We start from the raw sequence: 21,929 nt of genomic DNA on the forward strand, positions 1-21,929 counted from the left end.
CTGTAATACAGGATAGTTCTGTACATCATGTAAATTGTGAGATTATTAGTTCACTTTAAGGAAATCTCAGTATTTTTCAAACAGATTAACCCTGATAAGTTATGTCTGCACCTACAAGTAACTATAATGCTGACTTTGCATAAGAGATTGATTTATCATTCTCAAGTTAATTTAGTTTTGAAAATTAAATTACCAGCATTCCATAAAAAAAAAAAAAAATCCTTAAATAACCTTGATGAAGTTAACACAATAACCTCCTCCACATACCAAATCTCAGAGTAACAAAAATAAATAACAAGTGCCCAAGAAACAGGAAAACATGGTTTACATATTCAAAAGCAGCTATTCCTAGATGCAGCTGGAAAGGAGGCTCCAGATTAGCAGAAAGTCACAGAAATAGATAAATGATTGTAAGAAGAGAGCAAGGGAGAGAATCACAGATAGCAGGGACCTAAAGACCCTGGTTGTGGCTGACAGCTTCCCCCATCCTAGGTCTGGAGCTGGTACTGCCATAAGAAGGCTTCTCTTCACAGCACATTTCTTTGGCTACAAACTGAACTTGGTTTTCACCTCGCCTGGGTTGCTAAAATCTAGGAAATTATTACTTCCTTCCTCCTAAAATCAAGGTAGGCAGCTACTGCATTTACTTTTACTGCACAGGTCAGTTTGGCAACAGCTTACATTGCTGAAATGGCACAGATATAGCCAAGTTCCTGATGTTTTAAATGCTGTGTAATGTCACAAAGAACAACTAATCCACTGAGCTTTCACTGTGATGCACATTTTACCTTGGCAGTATTTTATCAATCCATCAGCCACACCATGGAGCAGAACAACCCAAGAGTGCTGGCAAAATGATGACAAATTGATTTCAAATAGGAAGTTTTACTTTTTCTCATTGACAGAGAGGGAATAAAAAAAAGACAAGACAGCAACAGGTCTTAAGTGAAGTGAATGAGTGTTGGTAGACTAAATAATTTTCTTTCTCACATTTAGGAAAATTCTATGATGCACAGGACAATCTAAAACAACTGATATGACAGCATAATTTACAAGACAACAACCAAAACAGATGGTTTTCCAAGGAGTCACAGGTAATAAATTTCTAGGGGAGAAGACATTAAAGTTACTGTTCTTTCTTAGATTTTATAGGATATTTTTTAAAAATTATCTCTTCTGGCTTTGGTGAAGCAGAAAATGTGGGGTCATAGAATCAAGCAAGGACTTGAACCTATGTGAAAACTGACCCACACCAGACACAATCTGTCCCTTCTACTTTGTCTTCTTTACTATGTATTCCCTTAACTAAATACCTTGAGATGACTTCTCCAGAAAAATTAGTAGCACCCTGAAGTCTCAAATTTTAAAATGAAGTGAATTTGCATTTTTCTCTCTAATCCACTCTTTCATGAAAGAAAAGAATCTGACTTTCTAATATGACCTGCTACATACCACAGACCCTAGCTGCTGTGCTATTGTAGCCAAGGATAGGAGTGCAATTTTAGAATCTTGGTTATAAAAATGTAATGAACAAGCACCTGTCAGGAAGGACCATAAACACAGTTGCTCCTACCAAAAAGCAAGTAGAAGGACTCACTAACCTCAAGACTGTTCAGAGTCAAAAACCAGAGCATAACTCTACAGGGAAATTAGAGCAAAGCAGTCATTAGGTCAAAACTTGAAGGTATAATAAACTCATTATTTTCCCCTCACTTAAAAAAAAAATAATTTCCACTTAGAGTTTGCATTGTTTAAGCTTTCAATATTAAAGTCTTTATGTGCTCAAGTTCAACAACTTCAGAAGTCCTTTAACACCAGAATCATCTTGGGGAGTGGCTGAGGTGGAAAAGTGTCTCTGGAGATCACCTAGTCCACCTGCTGCTGCTCAAAGAGAAGGCAACTAGAACTAGAATACAACTCAGGGCTGTATTCAGTTGGGTTTTTAATACGGCCAGTGAATGCAACTCCACAACCTAAGGGACCTTTTCCAGCATACGATCACCTTTGTTGTGTAATCTTCTGTTTAAATGGAATTTCTTCATTTCAGTTAGTGCCCATTGCCTTTCATCCTGTCACTGGCCACCACTGAGAATAGCCTGGCTCCATCTTCTTCACTCCCTCCCATCATGTGTTTAAACACCTCCAGGCTCAATAGTCCCAGCTCTCTCAGACTCTTCTTCTATATGAGATGCTCTGAGGCCTTAACCACCTTCATAGCCCTTCACTAGACGTGCTCCAACATGTCCATGTCCTCTCATAATAGGGAGGCCAGAACTGGACCCAGCATGTCAGATGTGTCTCACCAATGCTGAGTAGAGGGAAAGGATCATCTCACTCTGCAGAGCTGCTTTACAGCAGGTTTGTCCCAGCCCATTCTAGTACCCAGAATTATTCCTCCCCAGAGGCAGGACCTTGCACTTCCTTTTGCTGAACTTCATGAGGTTCCTGTCAGTCCCCTTCTCAAGCCTGTCAAAGTCCCTCTGGACAGCAGTGCAACCATCAGTTATATCAACTACTATCCCTAATTCTGTGTCTCATGTATCAGTCTAGTCATTTCTTAATATTAATTCCATAAGCAAAATATTGTTTAAGTTGCACTGAAGGGCATTTTCTTCGGACCTCAAATAACTTATGCTGCCCTGTTTAACAGCATCTTCTATTTTCAAGATTTTTCCCTTACAAATACGAGCCCTGAATCACGTATGTTATTTTAGGTATCAGTTACACCAAAACTGTTGACTGAGGCAAAAGTATCCCCACTCTCCTTCCTTTTTTTTGCACATGCCAAGATGCAAGACTCAGTGCCATCGCCTCTCAGCACTGTGCTGGAAGCTGGTGTGCAGTTGCTTGTCCACTACAGACTTCTCGGAAGTGCTGCTTTCCAGGATACAGGCCCCCTTTCATAAGGCATGGCTTGTATTCCCTGCTCTCTGGCATACAACTTTGTCTTTAGCCATATTAAAGACACAGTGTGTCTGAATGTGCCTACAGAGCAAGTTGTGAGAGCTCCATTATCATTTATCATTCTGCTGGCAATTACTATCAGTAACAGTTTCTTTGTTTACTTCTGTGATGATGATGAAACCCATGGTATTGAGATTAGTGCAAATACTCACTGGAATCAATCAAAAGGACTCTTTTCCTGCCACTTAGCCATTTTAAACCAATTTCCTATTGGCAGTTATTTTGTTAATCAAAATGCTTTACAAAATTAAATTTATTTTCTATCAGCCTCATTCACATGTCAGACAGCTGTACCTTTGTTAACTTCTAGCTTTCAGCAGGAGAAGAAGGGTGAAGGTGGGAAGAGCTGGCTGTGGGATACTGCTGGTAAACACTTTTGGAAATACCACAGGCACTCTTTGCAGTGCTGCATACAGAAGAACTCCATCCACATAATTGCACACTACTTAAACCCTACAGAAGGTTTATTTCAAGACTGTTGGCCATCCCAAGTATTCCAGAAGTTTTATGGGTGCTGGCACAAGGCTGGAAGAGCAGAATATTAGCAGAGGGGTAAAAGAGACAACACCTGGATTGAAAGCAGAAATTTGTGTGTCTATTCATGAGCTTTAATTTCTATTCATTGTAGTCTGAAGTTCAGAAAAAGTCCATTTGGCTTCTTGCACTGCTGCCTTCCCCCTCTTTCCCTTTCTGCTGCCTGTCCTGCTGTATAACCATGCAGCTATTAGAACTATCCCATAAGCAATGGACAGCTAAATGGGATTTTCCAGAAGCCTGAGGAAGTCTTCCAGTGGAATCTAGCACTAAAATATCACCCATTAAAGGCTGCACTAAAAATTCCGTTCTTTAAATAACTTTGAAGAGAAGAAATCTATCTATTCAATTTGGTCCCATGGATTTCTCCCCAAACATACCTTAATCTGTTCAGAAGATAAATGACCGTATGGTTTAATTGTGCCTTCTTCACAGAAGCCATAACTTTCTCTCTTATGATCAATACACCTTGATCCTTTTAATTTTCAAATGCAGTCCTACTTATGAGTCATCTTTCCCTCCTCTCACACACACTTTTCAGTCTCTCCTTTTCATCCTTTTCCTCTTGTTTTAGTAAAAGCTGTAGGTAGGGCGAACTAAAATAGCGAGTTTCACAACTGGACATGAGACATCCTTAAATTTAGATCAAATAAGTCTTTCCAAAGTACACGAGAGCTTTCCATCCAGACAGATTTATAAAAGCTACATATAATTATGGAAAGGAATATGAACAAGAATAGCCTGTGGACGAAGCCCTCTCTCAACAGTATATGGATAGGAAGGAGGACAGCCTTATTGCCTTAGAAGCAGGAGAAAAGGTAACTTGAGGCAGACGTGGGAAGCCCCCAACAGTCTGTAGGCTTGCTAGATTGCTAAAAATCCTCAAGCATGATAGATTCCCATAGAAACCCTCATTTTCTACACTAATTGTTTTCCCAACCCTAATTCCAAACTATAATCAAACTGTAAAGCTAAGATTACCCCAGAAAACTTGACTACATCTCACTATCTGAGACTGCAAGTTCTTATCCAAGCTAAAGCAAAGACAGTCTTGGAAGAAACCTGCTTTGCCAGTCATCGGTTTGTCTTGGAAGTCTAAAATTCAAGAATATACAAAAACCTGTTCTTGCCTTGACATCCATGACTCCTACCCTGTCAATAGGCGCCTGCTGATGATAGCAGCAAGAGTCTTACTCCTGACTTTCCTCCCACACTTTGCACTGGCAAGGAGCCCTCATGCACTCTGTCCTGACTTGGAACGAGTTCTGCAGCCTGGTCCTACACTTTCCACCACAAACTGGAAATTTTGTGTCCACTTCAGGTAAATACATTTTATTGAATTAAATACAAGAAAGTAAATATGGCAGAGTTACAGTGCTCCTTGTGTAAAACATTGACTTCCAAGATAAACAGGAACGCTACACAGCTTTTGCATATTGCTATCCTGTAAGCATTTCAATGCACAATGGTGCTAAAGAAAGTATTGGGAGAAAGATGGAAATTTCGGCAGCTGCTGAGGGGAGAGCTGAGGCTACTGACAGTGGGCAGCATGTGTAAAGATTGCGAGATAAACACATCAAACCTTTCTCACAAGTAATCAATAACAAAGGAGTTGTTTGAAATCAGACAACAGATTAAAGTGAAACTCTTATTTTGTAGCCCTGTGAGTTACAGGCTGTCGCCAGAGTTCCACACTACTTGAGTTTGTAATGGAGATTTCCTTCCAATAACAATGATATACCTTCTTTTAAGCCAAAGTTGAAATTCAGCAGTATATTCTGGTCACAAAGGCAGAATTCTACTGTGGCATGGAATAAGCAGGGCCCTGGGTGCTCTCGCTGCCATGCAGGCTGGCTCCACGGGGACATTTGAGGGGCAGAAAAGAGACTTTGCTATGAGTGCAGTCATGAAACTCAACTTTCCTCAGCTAACTTTGCATGTGACTGGCATTCATTACCACTCATCTGACCAGAAGCCCTATGAGCCTTCCCTTGCGTACCTTCATAAGCTACACAACGCAAGACCCTCGGCCGTGGCTGCCGCAGCAGTGGGTTGTAAAAGCCATCCCAACTGCTACCGCCAAGCATTTTGTGATCTTTCACGTAAGACCACGCCTCCTTTACTTTCACCTATTAACCATCAGTCACATTAAAGCCCTGCTCAGAACTGTACCTGTCAGACTGTACCTGCCAGAGCAGCACAGCCAGTCTTTCCTCTGGAGGTATTCCCTGAGAGCAGTGATTGCTGAGAAGGCCTCCAGTATTGCAAGCTCACTACATACATAACTTCTAGGCACAAATTACATTTATATCTTCATCTACTTCAGTCTCAGCCATCAGACTGTAATTAAATTACACGTAGCCTGGGAACCTCAGTCAGGGGCTGGAAGACAAGTGTACGAGGCATAGTGCAAACAGCAATGAGCAGATGTCCAGTTTAAGGAAATATAGCTTTCCTTCATGAACTGAGGATGTTTTCAGCCATATTTACTCCTCCATGTGCTTACAAACCTGCTAAACTGCCCCCAAGCCCTTCAAAGCTGGAGATGGGGAAAGCATGCGAGTTCCCTCCAGCCCCTGGGCACTTCTGGCCAGGCTGTGGCAGCTGCACGCCCTCAGTAACCTAAGCAGTGAGTAGCAGCACAAAAGCTGCCTATTTCTTTGCAGAGCCATCTGTTAGGGTTTCGTTCCACACAACTCCACTGGCTTCTAGGAGATGCTGAGGTCACACACACAGCAAGGCTCTTGGTCTGCTGCCACTCCAAGCAAGCGTCCCGTGTGTGGGGAGAGGGCACGGCTGGGGACAGCCTCTGCCGGCCACCTCCACCCTCACCATGCGGCTGGCTGGGCCAGGGAGCTCGCTGTGCTGAAAACTAATCACTCAGCCAAGGGTTAGCTTTCAGCTGGAGCAGTCCTCAGTCTGACAAGCATGGAGAGGTACGAGAGCAGGCGCCAAAGCAGGGAGGGAGGGCAGCATGACCCTCTTTGTGGCAGCACACTTGGATCACTGCAAGTTGACTGTGAAACCACATCCCCAAAGTGTTTCCCAGGATGGTTCCAGGAAATCCCCTCTGTTATGGGAAGCACTTCCAGCAGCACAGACCCAGTTCCCAAATCATCTTTTGCTTCCTAACCCATCAGGTAATTAAGGCTACTCTGACTTATGAGAGGATTACATTTCATTTCCAAGAATGTGCAGATAGGAAACAGCAGGATATTTTAGTGTCCAAGACAGACAGCCATTCTCGTGCTGCTGAACTGAATGAATACAGCATGTTAGTCTAGGGCACGATAGTGAGGAGCAATGGGAAGATCTCTGTCCCTCAATAACCTTCTGCAGAAACCCATCATGACTGAATTGCTTTGCATTTCAATCCCTGCATGAAGCTAGTGACCACTCGAAGGATCTTGACATGGTATTTAATCCTCTTCTTCATGTTACTGTCTTCAGAAATACCCAACAGTCTACCAAGCAGCACAACTGCTTAACAACATGTGACTATTGAATTTAAGATGCTGAAAGCGAGTCTTGTCATATCTACCCTAAAAGAGTATCCTCAAAGCGTAACAAGGAAGAAACTGGAACCATCAGTTAGTAGTGTTATCACTCTTTCCTCACAGCAGAAAACAAAGAGAAAAAAGCTAATCAAATACTACCACCTTTCTTCCCCTCTGCTATTGCTTCTCCTAACATTGACCACATTTGTGGTTAAATGCAGGGAGTCAAACTTCCTATAAGCAGTGCTGTTACGGTTCCAGATTTCCACTGTGGTTCAGCTGTATCACAGCTCTGGAAAGGCAAACTGGCATGTGCTCAAATCGCCACCTTCCCTTATTAGGGTGAAAAAATTCCATATTGTGACTCTAAAAGGTCCTTTTCCTGAACCACCTTGCTGGCCTGCCTTCTAAGATTAAAGATCTTAATAGTGAACTTAAAAAAACCACTTTGAAATTGATATTCTGGATAAAAACACTTAGTGAAAATACTGATGCAATTTCATCACACTAGAGGAGATGCATGTAGCCAGTTAAAATGTACCTTCCCATTAAGACAATACTTTTAATTCAAGGTTCTGTCTGGGAAGATCACTGCACCTGCTCCATGCTGGGGCTCATGCCCACACAGTCATGAAGAGGCACTCAAAGATAAGGCACAGCAACAAAGAGGACAAAAAGCATCATCTCTCAGGGAGAGGTGAAGTACTTGTAGAAGGCATTCAACATTACTCTGCAGCAAAAGGAACAATACATTTTCATATGATTTGAGCAACACTAACCAAAGAGACTGGGCTTAATCAGACAAAGTATCTGACAACAGACTTTCAAGAGGAAAGCAAACCTTCCAGGACCATTACAGGCAGGCAGGCTATTCCTAATCTTCTAGGCCACACTTGCATGATCAGTGGGAAAGCTGGGGTAGCTCTCGTGGACAAGTACATTTGCTGGGATCTTTATGGCACCCCTCTCATGCCATTGCACTATTACACAAAGCTCCAGATCTGTTGGCTTTTTCCACTTCAACAAGGCTTTGCCATCCAACAAGTCAACAGGGCAAGCTCAAGTATCTGATATTTTTAGCTGGATATACCATAGCACCTCACAGATGCCTCAAGTTTTCTCCCTGCAAGTTCTGAAGGCAATTTCCCCCTTCTCCGCTGTTGGTTGAGCAGAGTTTGGGGACTACTCTTCACATGCTGAGGCAACTGAGCTTTTCAAACAGCTGGGAAAGCCACATTTCTCCACTTCAAATTAAGTACTTAGAACAGATATAATTCCCATCTAGTACAACTGGTGCTGCTCCCCCACCTTGGAGAAGTAGGGAAGTGTTTTGAAACTAGCACTGAGGGCATCAAAGAGTGAAAGGGTAGTCAAAAAAACCCCAAACCGTACAATTCTTAAGGGCAAAGAAAAAGACTGAAATTCTGATCCTTTTTTACTGAAAACATGATAACTCTTGATTCTCTTCAAAACAGAAAGACCAGATTTTGGCCTTAGAGAAAGGAGTCCATCTTACTCTCTGCATTGCAGAAGAGAACAATCACATTTTTGCTTGCTCTGACTTATTGTTAAATTGATTATTCTCCAGGACTAGGAAAGAGGGAGAAAGAAGGGAGATTGTAATCACCCTTATAAAATTCTTTTAGGTAAAAGAAGTGAATGCATCTTACTTTTCCTAGCAACCCTCTTTCCTAATTCTGAAGCAAATAAATCACACTAAGGATAGTATCTTGAACATATGGCTCTGAATAAGGGGGATTTGCCTCCTTTTCTCCTCTCTCTTTTTTTTTCTCCTCTAAATTAAATATGCCAGTCTCTGGAATTCCCTACACGTTCCCTTTCACAGCAAAAGGGGTTTCTGTCCCCCTAAAATGCAAATACCACAAAAAAAAAAAGTCCTTTGTAACTACTAACTTAATTCTGCCCACAGAAGGCTGTACCTAAGTTTAATATCTAGCCAACAGCACACAACCTGTTCACTACTGTTGCGTTCACTTCCCACATATTCAGCAAACACAAAGCTACCAAGACAAGAATAGGGACAGACTTCAGTGAGCCAAGACTAGCAGCAACATGAAGAGCATCTTTACAGATGAACAGGTCATAACAATGCTGGAGGCTGCCAAATGATCCTGCATCTTTCTTTGCCATCTCTCATGTAAACACCTACAAAGCACATGGCTCCAAGTACAGAAACTCATGGGATGTGTTTTTATTTCGCCCTTTGCTTCTCCATGCACAAGACACCCCATGTTGCACAGTCTGGGCTTAGAATGCTCCCCCTGTCTTTCTGCAGAGCAGCTGAAGCAGAGGATCACTGGGAAGGATGCTGCGAACCCCTAGATCTGGAAGAGCCTTTCCACATGCACCCTGCAGGAAGGGAGAAACACCCCCTGAAGTTCCTCACTCCCCTGCCTGCAATCCAAGAAGGCAGCTGGTGACACTGCGTGGAAGAGGATCATAGAGAAGTTTGCCAGCAGGAACAAAGGGGTAACAAGGATTCCAAAAGCCAACGGTCTGCATTTTTCTTTTTTTTGGTAAGCAAAAATAAAACCAAGCAACACAAGTGTGACTAGCAATAGAAATCAGGAAGGAAATGTAAATTATTTTATAGAAAGTGTGAATCAAAAAAGCCACCTGAATGTTTCTCTGTCACAGGCAATTTCTCATGTTCTTTTATGTCATCTTTGCAGTGTCAGTTTTTGAGAGAACAATTCTCAGCTCAGCACGACAGAACAGTAATACCAACGGGCATGCAGAACATTAGCATGTTATAAATAAACTGCTAATTTGAGGTGGGAAAAATCATCAAGGCAGCTCTTATGATTAAGAACCAGAGAAAGAAAATGAGCAATTTGCTTATGCTTTCAGGACACTGTACTTAAGAAAAAAGAAAAAAAAAAGAAAAAAAAAAAAGAAGAAGAAGAGCTTTTTCTAACCCCTAATTCCTGAGAAAAAAAAAGAATAAACCCAGTAAAATACCCACTGTTGAGACAAAGAAGCCAGTGGAAATGCTATTATAATTTTTAAAGCCCTCCCTGTGCCCACCTCAAGTAGTGAGTTGCCTTTTTTACTGGCTCAAAGAATTTTGTGCTTAAGGGTACGACAGCCGGGTTGTGAAGTTTCAGCTTCCTCTCACCCGACTTGCAGTTTTACATAACTCCCAAGAGACACTTTTTGGCCACAGATAACACACAGCTGAAAAGAAATCAACCCACCCTAAAAACGTACGGGGTGCAGAAGCATTATACAGCAATTCAGATCTGGGTTACTTAGAGCCACTCAAAAAAACTCTTACCATGAAAAGTAAAACTTTATTCCGCTGAGCTGACAGCCAGGATTATTCGTGCCTGCGATAGCCCTGATCATCACCCTCTGTCTGCCCCGTGCAGGGTTCCCTTCCCACCCTGTCCCCAAGTCTGCAAGGAGAGATAACTCCCCGCCACAGCACAGCTGCCACCTCGGGTTTTATTTCTGTACCACTCCAGTATTGTTGCTCTGTACCAGCACGACGCTTACTAAGCATTGCTATAAAAATTTCTGCAAATATCTATGTTTTCCACGAGCGGGGATAATGTCCTCATTGCAATAGCCTTGATAAAAGCTCCAACAAGACAGCTTTCAGATATCACCACACAAAAGCCTTCTGTGAGAGCTGTAACCAACATCAATTCCCGCTATGCGAAGACATTAGACAAAGTGTGAACTAGCTTACTGTATGGGGACAAAAAACTGACTGTCAATGTGTGGGATCAACGCTGCCTAAAAACACAACGCTGGCAAGGCAAAATAGCACCAGCATATATACATGGTAATTGCCATTTAATTCCAGAATTAGCAGCACAAGAAAACAAGTACTGAAGGCACTATTAGGTTACTAGCATCACTCAAGACATTATAATTCCATATAATTCCATTTCTAGTGTCCCTCATTGGAAAAATGACTTTAAGACCAGCAGATGTTAAAAAAACCCAAGCAGAAGGTGAAGGAAAGCCCAGTTTCCATTACAGAAACACTCAGAGAATATGGCAAACCCTTCAGATCTGCTCCTTAGAGCATGTATTTTCCTGTAGAATCATGGAACAGCTTGGGTTGAAAGAGATCTTTAAAGGTCATCTAGTCCAAGCCCCCTGCAATGAGCAGTGACATCTAACTAGATCAGGTTGCTCAGAGCCCCGTCCAACCCAGCCCTGAATGTTTCCAGGAATGGGTACCTATCACCTGTCTGAGTAACCTGTTCCAGTGTTTCACTAGCCCTGCTGTAAAAAAAGTCTTATATCTAGTCTAAATCCACATTCTTTTAGTTTAAAACCATTTTCCATTAATAATCATAGAATAACCCGAGTTGGAACAGACCAATAGGATCATTGAGTACAGCTCCTAGCCCTGCACAGGACAATCACACCATGAGCCTGAGAGCACTGTCCAAAGGCTTCTTGAACTCTGTCAGGCTTGGTGCTGTGACCACTTCCCTGGGGAGCCTGTTCCAGTGCCCAACCACCCCCTGGGTGGAGATCATTTTCCTAATACCTAGCCTAAGCCATGGTAGACAACCTGGGACACACAAACCACCATTCCACCTGTGGTACAAGATGAAACCTTTTCTGTGCATCATTTTGTACATTTTACATACGTATCTGCTTACACTCAGGTAGCATCCGAAAAATCAGAAGCCTATTGTCAACCTCAATGGACTGCACCAATACAATTGCTGGCCCAAGAGATAAGGTTTTTACTTTCAGACCTGAAATTTGCCAGATGATACCTCTTAAATGGGAGTCTGGGAAGGAGGGATAAAAACAAGTCTACATGTCAGTTTGTTTCTGAAAAACATTTGAAAGGCAAATTTGAAAGCTAAGATTTTAGACAGCATAGTACACTCACCCTATGGAGAAGTGTTTCACTCTAAAATTACATCTGTACTTTAAAATGTGTAAAAAATATGAAATCCTACAGTGCATATTCAGTGGCTTACAAAAAAAAATATATCTTTTACTGCACTCCAATTTTAGTATATAATTTTAGTTTTATAACTAACGGGCAGAGCCAAAATTAAGACATTAAAAAGTTATATTCAGAGGGAACTAGAAGAGTGGACCAATGAGCCTGACATGATATATAAGAATTAGACTCTTGCACTGCATGGTGTGCACCATTGAGTCCTAAACCAGAGACTTTTAATGTCACCTTAATTAACAAGGAAGGAAGTTTGCCAATGAGTTTCTTCCCCCACCCCCCTTTTCTAGCACCAAGTTATGCAATATGCAACAACTTTGAACAACAGCTGTACAACAAGCAAAAAAACCAAAACCAGAATAGCATGGTTAAGACGAGAATGTCTTTCATGAAGTTCATTAATGAAAATTACTTTTAGAATCTATGCATACATAACCAACACACATACCACAACTCAGGGCTGGAATGCTGGAGCTGAAGCAGCCAAGGCCAAGCAAACATTTCTGGTTGTCCAGATTCCCAATACAACTTATTTTTACCAAAAATAGTTCTTTACATGTTTTCTACAAGTTTTCATAGATCTTTGCAAAACAACTAGTGGCTTGCAAGGTCTATGTGACAGGACTGTAAAATTTCATTGTAAAAATAAAGAAATGAAAACCAAAATAATAGCAGCCTCTGCTTTTAACAATGACTCGTCCATATAAAGCTCAAGATACCAAGGACTCAATATCTGCAATGCTGCAAGTGTGCATCACAGGAAACACCCCGTATCTTCTTAAAAATCAGGTTCTAGACCCTGGAAGTAAGGCACCTGAATATGCCACCAGCCTTAGTGGACATTTCTGGGCCTAAAAGCAGCCACATACAAGTTGGATGAAATCTTGAAAGTAGCTGCAGCTGATCAAACTAAGTCTCCTACTCAAAGAAAGCAATGAAACAGGATACTGTTTTTACTTTTAGAGGCAGGAATAAAGGAAAGCCATATTTGCACACATAATTTAGCATACTCACAGAACAGATGCCAGCTGATTCTGAAAAGGTAATCTTTAATGCTCCACTTCTCCATCCTAGCAAAGTCCTAGGCCAAAGACCTCGGGCACAAAACACCCTAGGAGCTGCAAGGCGTGCACGTGCAGCAGTGACAGAGTTAGCATGTTAGTTTTCACACTGTCACAGGTCAGGTCAACAATTGTCCACATTCATAAGTGGGACAGGAGACTCATGACACACACCATTAACCTTAGGCAAGCTCAGTTTGCAAACAACTACCAGCACATTTGCTATGCATTCATGTATGTATAAAAGGGAGGCTAAAACCCATGAAGCAGTACTCTCTTACCACACAACAGAGGCCATTTTCATTAAGCTCTGGCTTAATCAACACCTAGTCAAGCTCCTGCCTTCTCCCTTTACAGGGCTTGCAGATGCAAATATTTACCACAGCTCATGTCGAGCTCACAAGGCATTAAGAACTCCATGAATGCCACTAGATCCAGCAAATAGCAGCAGCATCCAAGCAGACAGCATAGTACTTCAAGGGACACCCATGCCAGGCATAGCACTTCCAAGTGTGGTTTTGGACCAACTTACTTGAGGAAAACAGAAGTTAAATAGTTCCTTTTTAAAGATGTGATAAATTGGGCAATTTTGCCAAGCCTGTCTTCAAACAGAACTGAAATTGGAACAGAATCCAAATACCTCACCAGCAGCACCTCCAGCACCGCAGCAGCCCCATCCTGGAGAGGTGGGCAGCCTCCCTTCCACTGCACACCACTGCCCCCAGGGAACGTGATGGGGGTTTCTTCTCCCCAGAACTACAAACACAATCCTAGTCTTGACAAATAATGCAGGAAGTGATTAACTCTGCCAGCCAAAACAAAAGCCTGAAGTCCAACTTAGTCATTTGTAAGGATGAGAGTTACCTCCATATATACACACTCAGCACTGCCAGCTGTAAATGAGATTATTTGCAGAGACTATAAAACCTGGAGATTTAGTTCCTCTAAGAGCTTTCCATCTGCTGAAGCCCTGCACTGGGCAGGGCTGGATCTCCGTTACCACCACTGGCACAAGAAACCTACTGGAACTAAAGTCAGTGTCTCCAATTCATCCTTAGCAGGCAGCTCCACCACAAGCCAGGACTAAAGCCTGAGCCACCTTCCCACTCCTGCACACCAGCACCAGGACCAGCCCTGCCACCAGAGCCATGGCCATCAGCCCAGCAGACACCTTCAGAAGTGAAGCTTGAATTATGCCATACTTGAAGCTACCAAGAAAAGCTCCTGTCTTCATTTCACATGCACCAATCTCATTCTTGGTGCTCTGAACAGAGGGGACGGGCTCAATTTCCCTCCCACAACCACACCAGGCCTACTGGCCTGCACAGGACCAGGCTCCAAAGAGGAATGGTGCTACTTCACTTTCCTTTCTGCAACCTACATTTCATAACGAGCTATTCCTACAGCAGTCACGCCTACTCCTCCCCTCTGTCCCACACCACCCATTCCCCTGCCCAGGACCAGGTTAAGACCTCATGAAACAAGCTGGGTCTGAAAGGGTCTCCGGCTCCTGCAAGACCTGCAAAGTGAGTACCATATGTTCAAAACATCCTTCAAAGCTGCCAGTCCACAGAAGTTTCACAAGTAAAATCTCACAGACACACTTGTTTTCACACCCATGTGGTTCCTTTATAAAAGGACACCTTTATCTTTACATTAATAGCTTTCATTTCAGGAGAAATGAATTGTCTGACGCTCTTCAGCTTGGAGAAGACATCTGAGGACAGAAGATAATTTATCATGAACTGTGCAGAGAAACACACATCAGAAAATCATTTTTCCCTACCACAATATCTGGGATCACCCAAGAACGCAACAGACAGCAAGTTCAAACTGAAAAACATAACCAAAAAGCAAGGCAAGAAACAAAAAAATAGTTTTTCCTTTTATACAAGATCGCTAAATCATGGTTAGAACTTGTTGCTAAGGTCAGAACTACAGCTAGATTCAAACAGCAATCACAAAAATGACTGGCCACTGGTAGCTATAAAACTCATTGTAACCCCTGACAAAGAAAGTGCTCTCTTGAAGCAAGAAGGGCTTTCCTGTGCAAGCCCCCATCCCATGTTCTTTTCTCAAATGCTTGCCACAGTCGTAGTAGTGAGGGAACCCTTCATCTTGCAAAATGCAGCTGTTCCTAAGTTCAAAGATTATTCTCCTTTTAAATGCTTGCACACACTCACAGATGAGTACACAGTAAAAATTAACAGAACAGCACCAACATACGTGGCATAAAACGAGAGGAAACAGAACGCCTGTAATTGCTCAACCAGGTGGAGCACCCTCTACAGAAGAATAAACTGGCCATAAAGTGACCCCTATCCAGCTTTTGGTAAGCCAACTGGTGGTGCAAGGAAAATATAGTAAGAGAAAGAACAAGACCAACATCATAAAATAGACACTTGCTGGAACAATTTAACACCTCCGCACCGCTGCATGGGAAAGTTCCTGCCTCGTTCCTTCATCTCACTCACCCCATCTTGGGCCCAAGATGCATGCCAGACCCAATGTCCAGACCCAGCTCTTCAACCATGTCAAAGCAGCAAAAAAACCTGTCAGCACAGCTGGATGCTCCCCAGGCACAGCAGCAGGGGAAGAGTGCTGTCTGGCCATGGGCAGAGCGAAGGAGATGATACAGAGGAGACAGTGAGGGACAAGCAAGCCTACTCCTTCCAGCAACAGTAAAGCCTTTGAGCAGCTCAGCTGTTCATGGAACCCTGCCAAAAGCCCTTATCATCATGGGGCTACCATACTCAGGAGTTCTGGTGCAGATGGAACCACACCAGCACAGCTGGACTCTGCACGAGGATAACGAAGCTACACCATCAGCAAGCTAGAGCCTGTTCCTGTAAGGGTTTTATTAGGATGCCCACTTTTCACAAAATGTTTGGCGGCGTGGTTAGGGCAATCAGGATTGATACCGCTTTGAACTCGCCTCAGACAGCTGCACCCAAAGGACCATGTGGTACCTCCTCGGCCTCAGAAACAGTGTGTTGCTGGAGGAGAGGGATTTAAACCAAAAAAAATCCCTTAAATGCTATTCAAAAAGCAAAGGTCCCAGACTCATACTAACATTCATTTCTAGTAACCCAAACTATCAGGCAAAGAAAACTGGTCTGAATATGAAAACACCTGTGTCTTCACATACAAACCTTTTCATTCCTGTAAAATAAAGAAAAGCTCCTAAGCTAACTGCCTGCTTCCTTTATGCGACTTACATGTTCTTCTCCCATACCTTAAATCCTTGCTCATTATTTATGTCCTATTTGGCTTGCTCCTTTACGTAACACCTAAGAGAAAGACTGTGGGTTACCCCATTTTTCTCCCTTTCCAGCTGCGTCTCTGAGACTAAGGAAGGAAGGAAGAGGTACTTTCTAAACCACCAGAAAAATGAGAGAGGTCTAAGTATTCAGTTTGGAAATGTAAATCCTCCTGCCCCCTTCTGAAGTATGCCGAACCAGCCTCTCCACAGCTCATGTCATCTAAAGGCCACAGGAGTTCTCTAAAGATATTGTTGTTAAGAGGATTTAGCCCCTTTTAAAAAGGACTTAACATGTGGGTGGTGTCTCCATTTAAGCATTTTCTCATGGCTAAGAAAATGGCCCTCTTCTTAAAGGCTTATCTTTATAACCCAAAGACAGTAAGAAATTCTCTACTATTTGAATTAGAAACATTTTGAGCAGCTTGCTTTTATAGCAGCCCCATTTCTGAGTACAGGGATTTGCAAATGGTTGTGACTTTCTCACACCAAGTGAGAAGGCAACACCAGAGAGAATGCTTTTGGGGTACCTCATCAAACATTAATTTCTCCTGCACTCTCATGAGGATCCAAGTTGATTCACAAACTCACTGACACTAAAACAGCATGGTGTCACAACTCCTGTGCCATATCCCTGGCCACCGCTTTCCCCTGATGGTCCCTGGCACTTCCCAGACCTGCCATTAGCTGGTTCAACCTGCTTGCCCAGCAGAAAACCTTTATTTATTTAGGTCAGGGTTAATTTTCCATCCTGGGAATCCTGAGATTCCCAAACGGAAAAGGCACCATCCCCCAGGAGGGTGCAAGAGAGCATGGGAGGATGCAGGACCACTGACCCATTGCCACAGCACTGACCCTGTCTCCAGAGGCTCAGGCTCTCCCCAGGGCTGCAAGCTGATGGTTGTTTTGCAAGGGTTAAGTCTTCACTACTGCTTGTGCTTAAGCCATAGCAGGGGTTCAGATCCACCCACTAACACTTTCTATTAACTCCCCAGGAATCATGCAAAATCTCCTCAAGTTGAAAGGGCAGGCAGGCTGGGTCACAGCCTCCCAAAGCCAGGGCTCTCCAAGGTACAAGGGCCCAGTTAGCAACCCTCAGCCACAGGAGCTGCCACTACAGGTGGCAACAGGGCAAGGAACTGGCTCTGGACAGTATGGAGACGCTGGCTTGGGACATAGAAGAGTGTGCAAGTTCTCATCAGTGTGGGGCTGGAGAGGACTGTTGTTATGGACTAGGCCACTTTTCAATGGTTTTCCAGCGGAGTTACACATACACAACCACAGATAAAGTAACTAACAAATTCCCAAGGGGAAGCAGCTTACTTGGGCCAAAGAACCTTTTTTATTTGCTCATGTAGTTGAGCACCTCCCTGAACAGCCTAAACTATACTGCTGTACTGACTCTTTTCCAGCCATACCATAGTTTATATTTGGAAGTGATGGGTGGGTTGCTAGTGCAGTTACATCTGCAAGGCAAGAGTATTTTCATAATCCTAACCAGTGCAGGTGTGCTGGCCAAATTTTAGACTTATCTCTACAGTCTTTTGCATAGCAGGGCCTTGTTTTCAGCTGAGGGTCTCAGACTCCATCCACTACTTGCAATTCAACTAATCAAGAGCTAAATTTATGTTGGTGCTACTTGCCTGAGCTCACTGCCTCAACTACCCAGCATTTTCTCACTCCTTTCACCAGTCCCTAACATTAGTTTCTCAAAAATGCTCCGCTAGGAACCAAGGGCAGAACACCCTCAACTTCCAGTCCCAGAAAATCCTCCATGACTTTTGAGGAAAACTACCTGGAAGCTGCAGACCTTTGAAAGGGCTGGACAGTGTCCCTGCCAAGCAGTGTGCAGTGCAAAGACAAGGCAGAGCACTAGGGTGCTTCAGCCTGACTTCCCAAAAGATGGGTCTGTGGCAAACCACCACAGCTCCAAGAGGGGAACTCACATGAGCATGGCTGTCAGGGCAGAACAGGATGCACAGCCCCTTTCCTGGTGTGTGCCATGCATGGCTTATCGCCCTGAGAGGGTGCCAGCCAGGGGCTGTAGATACTGCTGGCCTGACCACTCTCTTCCTCCCCCATCCCACATCTCTTCCCAAAGTTAATATGGGGGCTGAGGGTATACAACAGACTTGCAACTTGCATAAGGACTTTTTTGCAGGCAGAGGCCAAAATCACTTTCTCCGCTTCCAAACCTTTAAGGAAGAAATAAGCCTTCCCAGGTTTTTAAGGCCAGGAGTTCCTCCTATTAGAGGTGAACAGCATACCAAAAAAAAAAAAAAAAAAAAAAAAAAAAAAAAAAAAACCACTAAAATCATACATGAAGGTCTTACAGGATCTATTAATGAGAAATTTTAGGAGTTCCTATGACATCAACATCCCTCCCACAAAGCCAAAAAAGCCTGTATAATTTTTCTCCCAGAATCATCATGTAACATATGCTCCTCTTTGAATTCACTTACCACCACCTTCTAGGAATCAACCTTCACATAGGACAACCAAATATTTACAAAGTGGCCTGAAGTGGCCTGGTTGACACTGAGTGCCATTAGGATATGGTGAAGACCAAGAGCACCAACAAAAAAAATCAATTCTCTTTTACAGCAAAGATGCTTATTTTAAAATTAAAAAACAATAATAATAATCTTTAAAAAAAAGCTTTAGATGGGATTTGATGAGCCTTGAAACTTCCACCACTAGCTCAGCAACCAACACCTGCAAAAACCCACACAAGAGGCAGTTCGTGACATCCTCACTGGCCTCCCAGCTGCTCCCAAAGCTCTTCCAGAAGTATTTCAGAATTACAGCACCATCCCATACCTGGACCATCACCGACTGGATGCAGGGAAAAGGAAAAGGGGGCGGGGGAAAGGGGTGTTAAACCCCCTTTTGCCCTGGCAGGGGCGCACCGGGGCGACATGGGGAGAGGTGGGAAGGAGTTTAGCAATCCCACGCCGCCGGGCGGGGGTCGTGGAGCCCGGGGGGGCGCGGGGGGGCAGGTGAGCCCCTCCCGACGTCCCCGACCCCCGCGCGGCGGGGATGCCCCGTGCCCTCCCCCACTCTCCAACTCGGCGGAGCCCACGAGGGCCAAGCGCGCACCCGAAATCGGCGAGGACAAAGAAAACCCCACGAGTGGGGGAGGCGGAATTTTTTTTTTTTTGAGGGGGGGGCGTAAATTTTAAGGAGGGGGCGTAAATTCTAAAGCGGGGGAGAGGAGGGTTGGTGCTCGCCGCCGCCCCACGAGTCACTGACCTGCTGCAGGGGCATTTCGGAGAGCGGCGGGGGCCGGGGGCGGCCGGCCGGCGGTCGGGCTGTCCCAGGCCAGAGGGAGGAGGAGGAGGAGGAGGAGGAGGAGGAAGCGGCGTCCCCCTCCCCGCCCGCCCCGGCTCCCAGTCACAGCCGCGGCCTCCGCGCACGTGTGCCAGACGTCACCGGCGGCTCCGGGGGTGAAGCGGAGACACCGGCGGGGCACGGCCCGGCCCGGCCCCCCGCCCCGGGGGAACCGGGGCCCTTCCCCGCCGTCGGCTGCTCGCTCTTAGCACCCGAGCGGCGGTACGTGGCGGGGGATTATTATTTTTTTCCCCACCCTTTTTTTTTTTTCGTCTCTTTTTTTTTTTTTTTCTCCCTCTCCTTTTCAATAAGACCCGGCAGCGGGGGTTGGGAAGGAGGCAGGAAAGTTTATTGCAACAAAGCGCTGCCTCCGCCTTTCCTGCCCTCCCCCCCGCACCCCGCCCGCCCTCCGGGCCCGGCCGGCAGCGGGATCCCCCCCCGTCCCCTTCACCCTCCCCGCGGGGACGGGGGGAAAACACAAAATTACCGGGGGGCGGCCTCCGCCTCCGCCGAGAGCGGGCTGCAGCAGCGCCGTCCTGCCGGCGGGTCCGTGGGGGGTGCAGTACAGCGAGCTGCCAGCGGGCTGGCCCCCATCCGCCGCCGGGGCAAAGGCACCGGGAGCCTGGGAAGCGGCGGCGGAGGAGGAGACAACACAGGGCGCCCCCGCCACCGCGCCGGTGCTGCGGATCTGGATGAAGGTGCCGGCGGCAAATCGGGCCGGAAAGCCGGCGGGGGCTGCTCTGGAGTCCGTGGACGGCGCAGGCGGCGGCGCTGCTGCCGGGGCCGAAGGCTGGAGTCCCCTTCTCATCCTTCCCTCCGGGTCTGTCCCCGCAGCCGCGTCTCCTCCTCCCCCCCGTCCCTCCTCCCCCCCTGGCCTTCCCAGCTCCTTTCCTCCTCGATGCCGAGGCCCCGCGCAAAATACTGGGGGCTGCGGGTGCCGGGGGGGGCCCGGCTGCAGGATGCGGGGCGCCGGGGGGGGACGGAGGCGGCGGGGCGGGCAGATGCGGCGGATGGAGCGGGGCCGCTCCCGCTGTGTGGGGCCGGCTGGAAAATGGCTCCAGGAAGCGGCGGCTGCTGACAATGAATGAAGGGAAAGGAGACGGGTTACGCGCCAAGGGCCTCCCGCGAAACTCGGATTTCCCGCCCTCTTTTCAAACTAAATTTGCATGTCCCCGCCCCCGGGGCGCGCCCCGCCTGCCTCGCCGCCTCATTGGCCCCCGCCGCCCTCCGCGCCGTCCAACGGGTGGGGCCGCCTCCCCGCCCCTCCGCCTTCCCATTGGCCCGAGTGCGGCCGCGATTTGCATGCGGCGCGGCGATTGGCTGCGGGGGCGAGGCTGGGGGATTCCCCCTGCGCGCAGCCGGGATCCCGGTTCGCCGGCTCCCTGACAGTGACAGCTGCTCCCGCACGGAGCGCCCGGCCCGCCCCGGCACCGCCCCGGGCCCGCCCCGCCACCGCCACCGCCACCCGGCACCGCCACCGCCACCCGGCATCGCCACCGCCACCCGGCACCGCCACCCGGCATCGCCACCGCCACCCGGCACCGCCACCCGGCACCGCCACCGCCACCCGGCATCGCCGCCCGGCGCGGGGGGTGTGCGGTGGGCGCCGCTCCGCAGCCCTCGGAAGGCTCTCGCCCGCCCGCTCGGTGGGCGCGATCCCTGCTGCTGCCCCCCCGCTCCGGAGCTGCCGGGAGGTGCCGGTTCCCGCCCGGCAGCTCTGCGGCTCGGGAGGGGTCACCTGAGTTCTCGCCCCGGTTTGCTCGGAGAGGCACCGGCCCGCGCCAGCGGGGAAGTTCTCAGGGAACCTTTTAAAGGCGTCCCGGGATGTCACCACCGGTAGCTGGAGAACGGCTTTTCCGCTTTCTTCACGCGCCTGCATCCACAAATTTTCAAATCAGCCCACCCCAGACACTTAACTTACTTTTCTTCTGGAAAAAGTGAACGTTTAGCAAAATATTCCCTTCCATTATGGTCTGTATTACCTCCAAGAAGTGAAACAGTGGAACTATGCCCGCTAGCTCTTCCCAATTTCCTGTAGTGTCTTCACTTACAAAATGCCCCCTAGATCTAGAATCTAGATGATTCTAGAATCATAAGGGTTGGAAAAGACCTCCCAAGATTATTCCGTCCAACATTTGGCCGAACACTGCCATGCCCCCTGAATTTAAGCTGCGTTGCCAACATGCCCCCTTAACTTATTAAAAGCCCCTCCCTGTTCAGCACGCACCAGCCATGCCCCACTTTCTCACGTTTCATTTCCAGACACACCTTTCCCTCAACCAGTGCTCCTAGCAGACAGTGTGTCCAGGCTGACGCAGCTGAGTCAG

The 21,929-nt window shown here is 46.2% G+C and overlaps 1 protein-coding gene across 1 annotated transcript in view; it reads right to left on the reverse strand.

Annotated features, from left to right (window-relative positions):
- E2F3 (E2F transcription factor 3) overlaps window positions 1-20,410 on the reverse strand; it is a 41,858-nt gene extending 21,448 nt beyond the window's left edge. Inside the window, exon 1 of the mRNA XM_069005868.1 lies at window positions 20,090-20,410. Within this exon, the coding sequence (XP_068861969.1) occupies window positions 20,090-20,410 (321 nt within the window). The remainder of the gene's footprint in view (window positions 1-20,089) is intronic.
- Window positions 20,411-21,929: the final 1,519 nt, after the last annotated feature.

This window comes from Aphelocoma coerulescens, chromosome 2 (genome assembly GCF_041296385.1).
Source record: "Aphelocoma coerulescens isolate FSJ_1873_10779 chromosome 2, UR_Acoe_1.0, whole genome shotgun sequence".
NCBI lineage: Eukaryota > Metazoa > Chordata > Aves > Passeriformes > Corvidae > Aphelocoma > Aphelocoma coerulescens.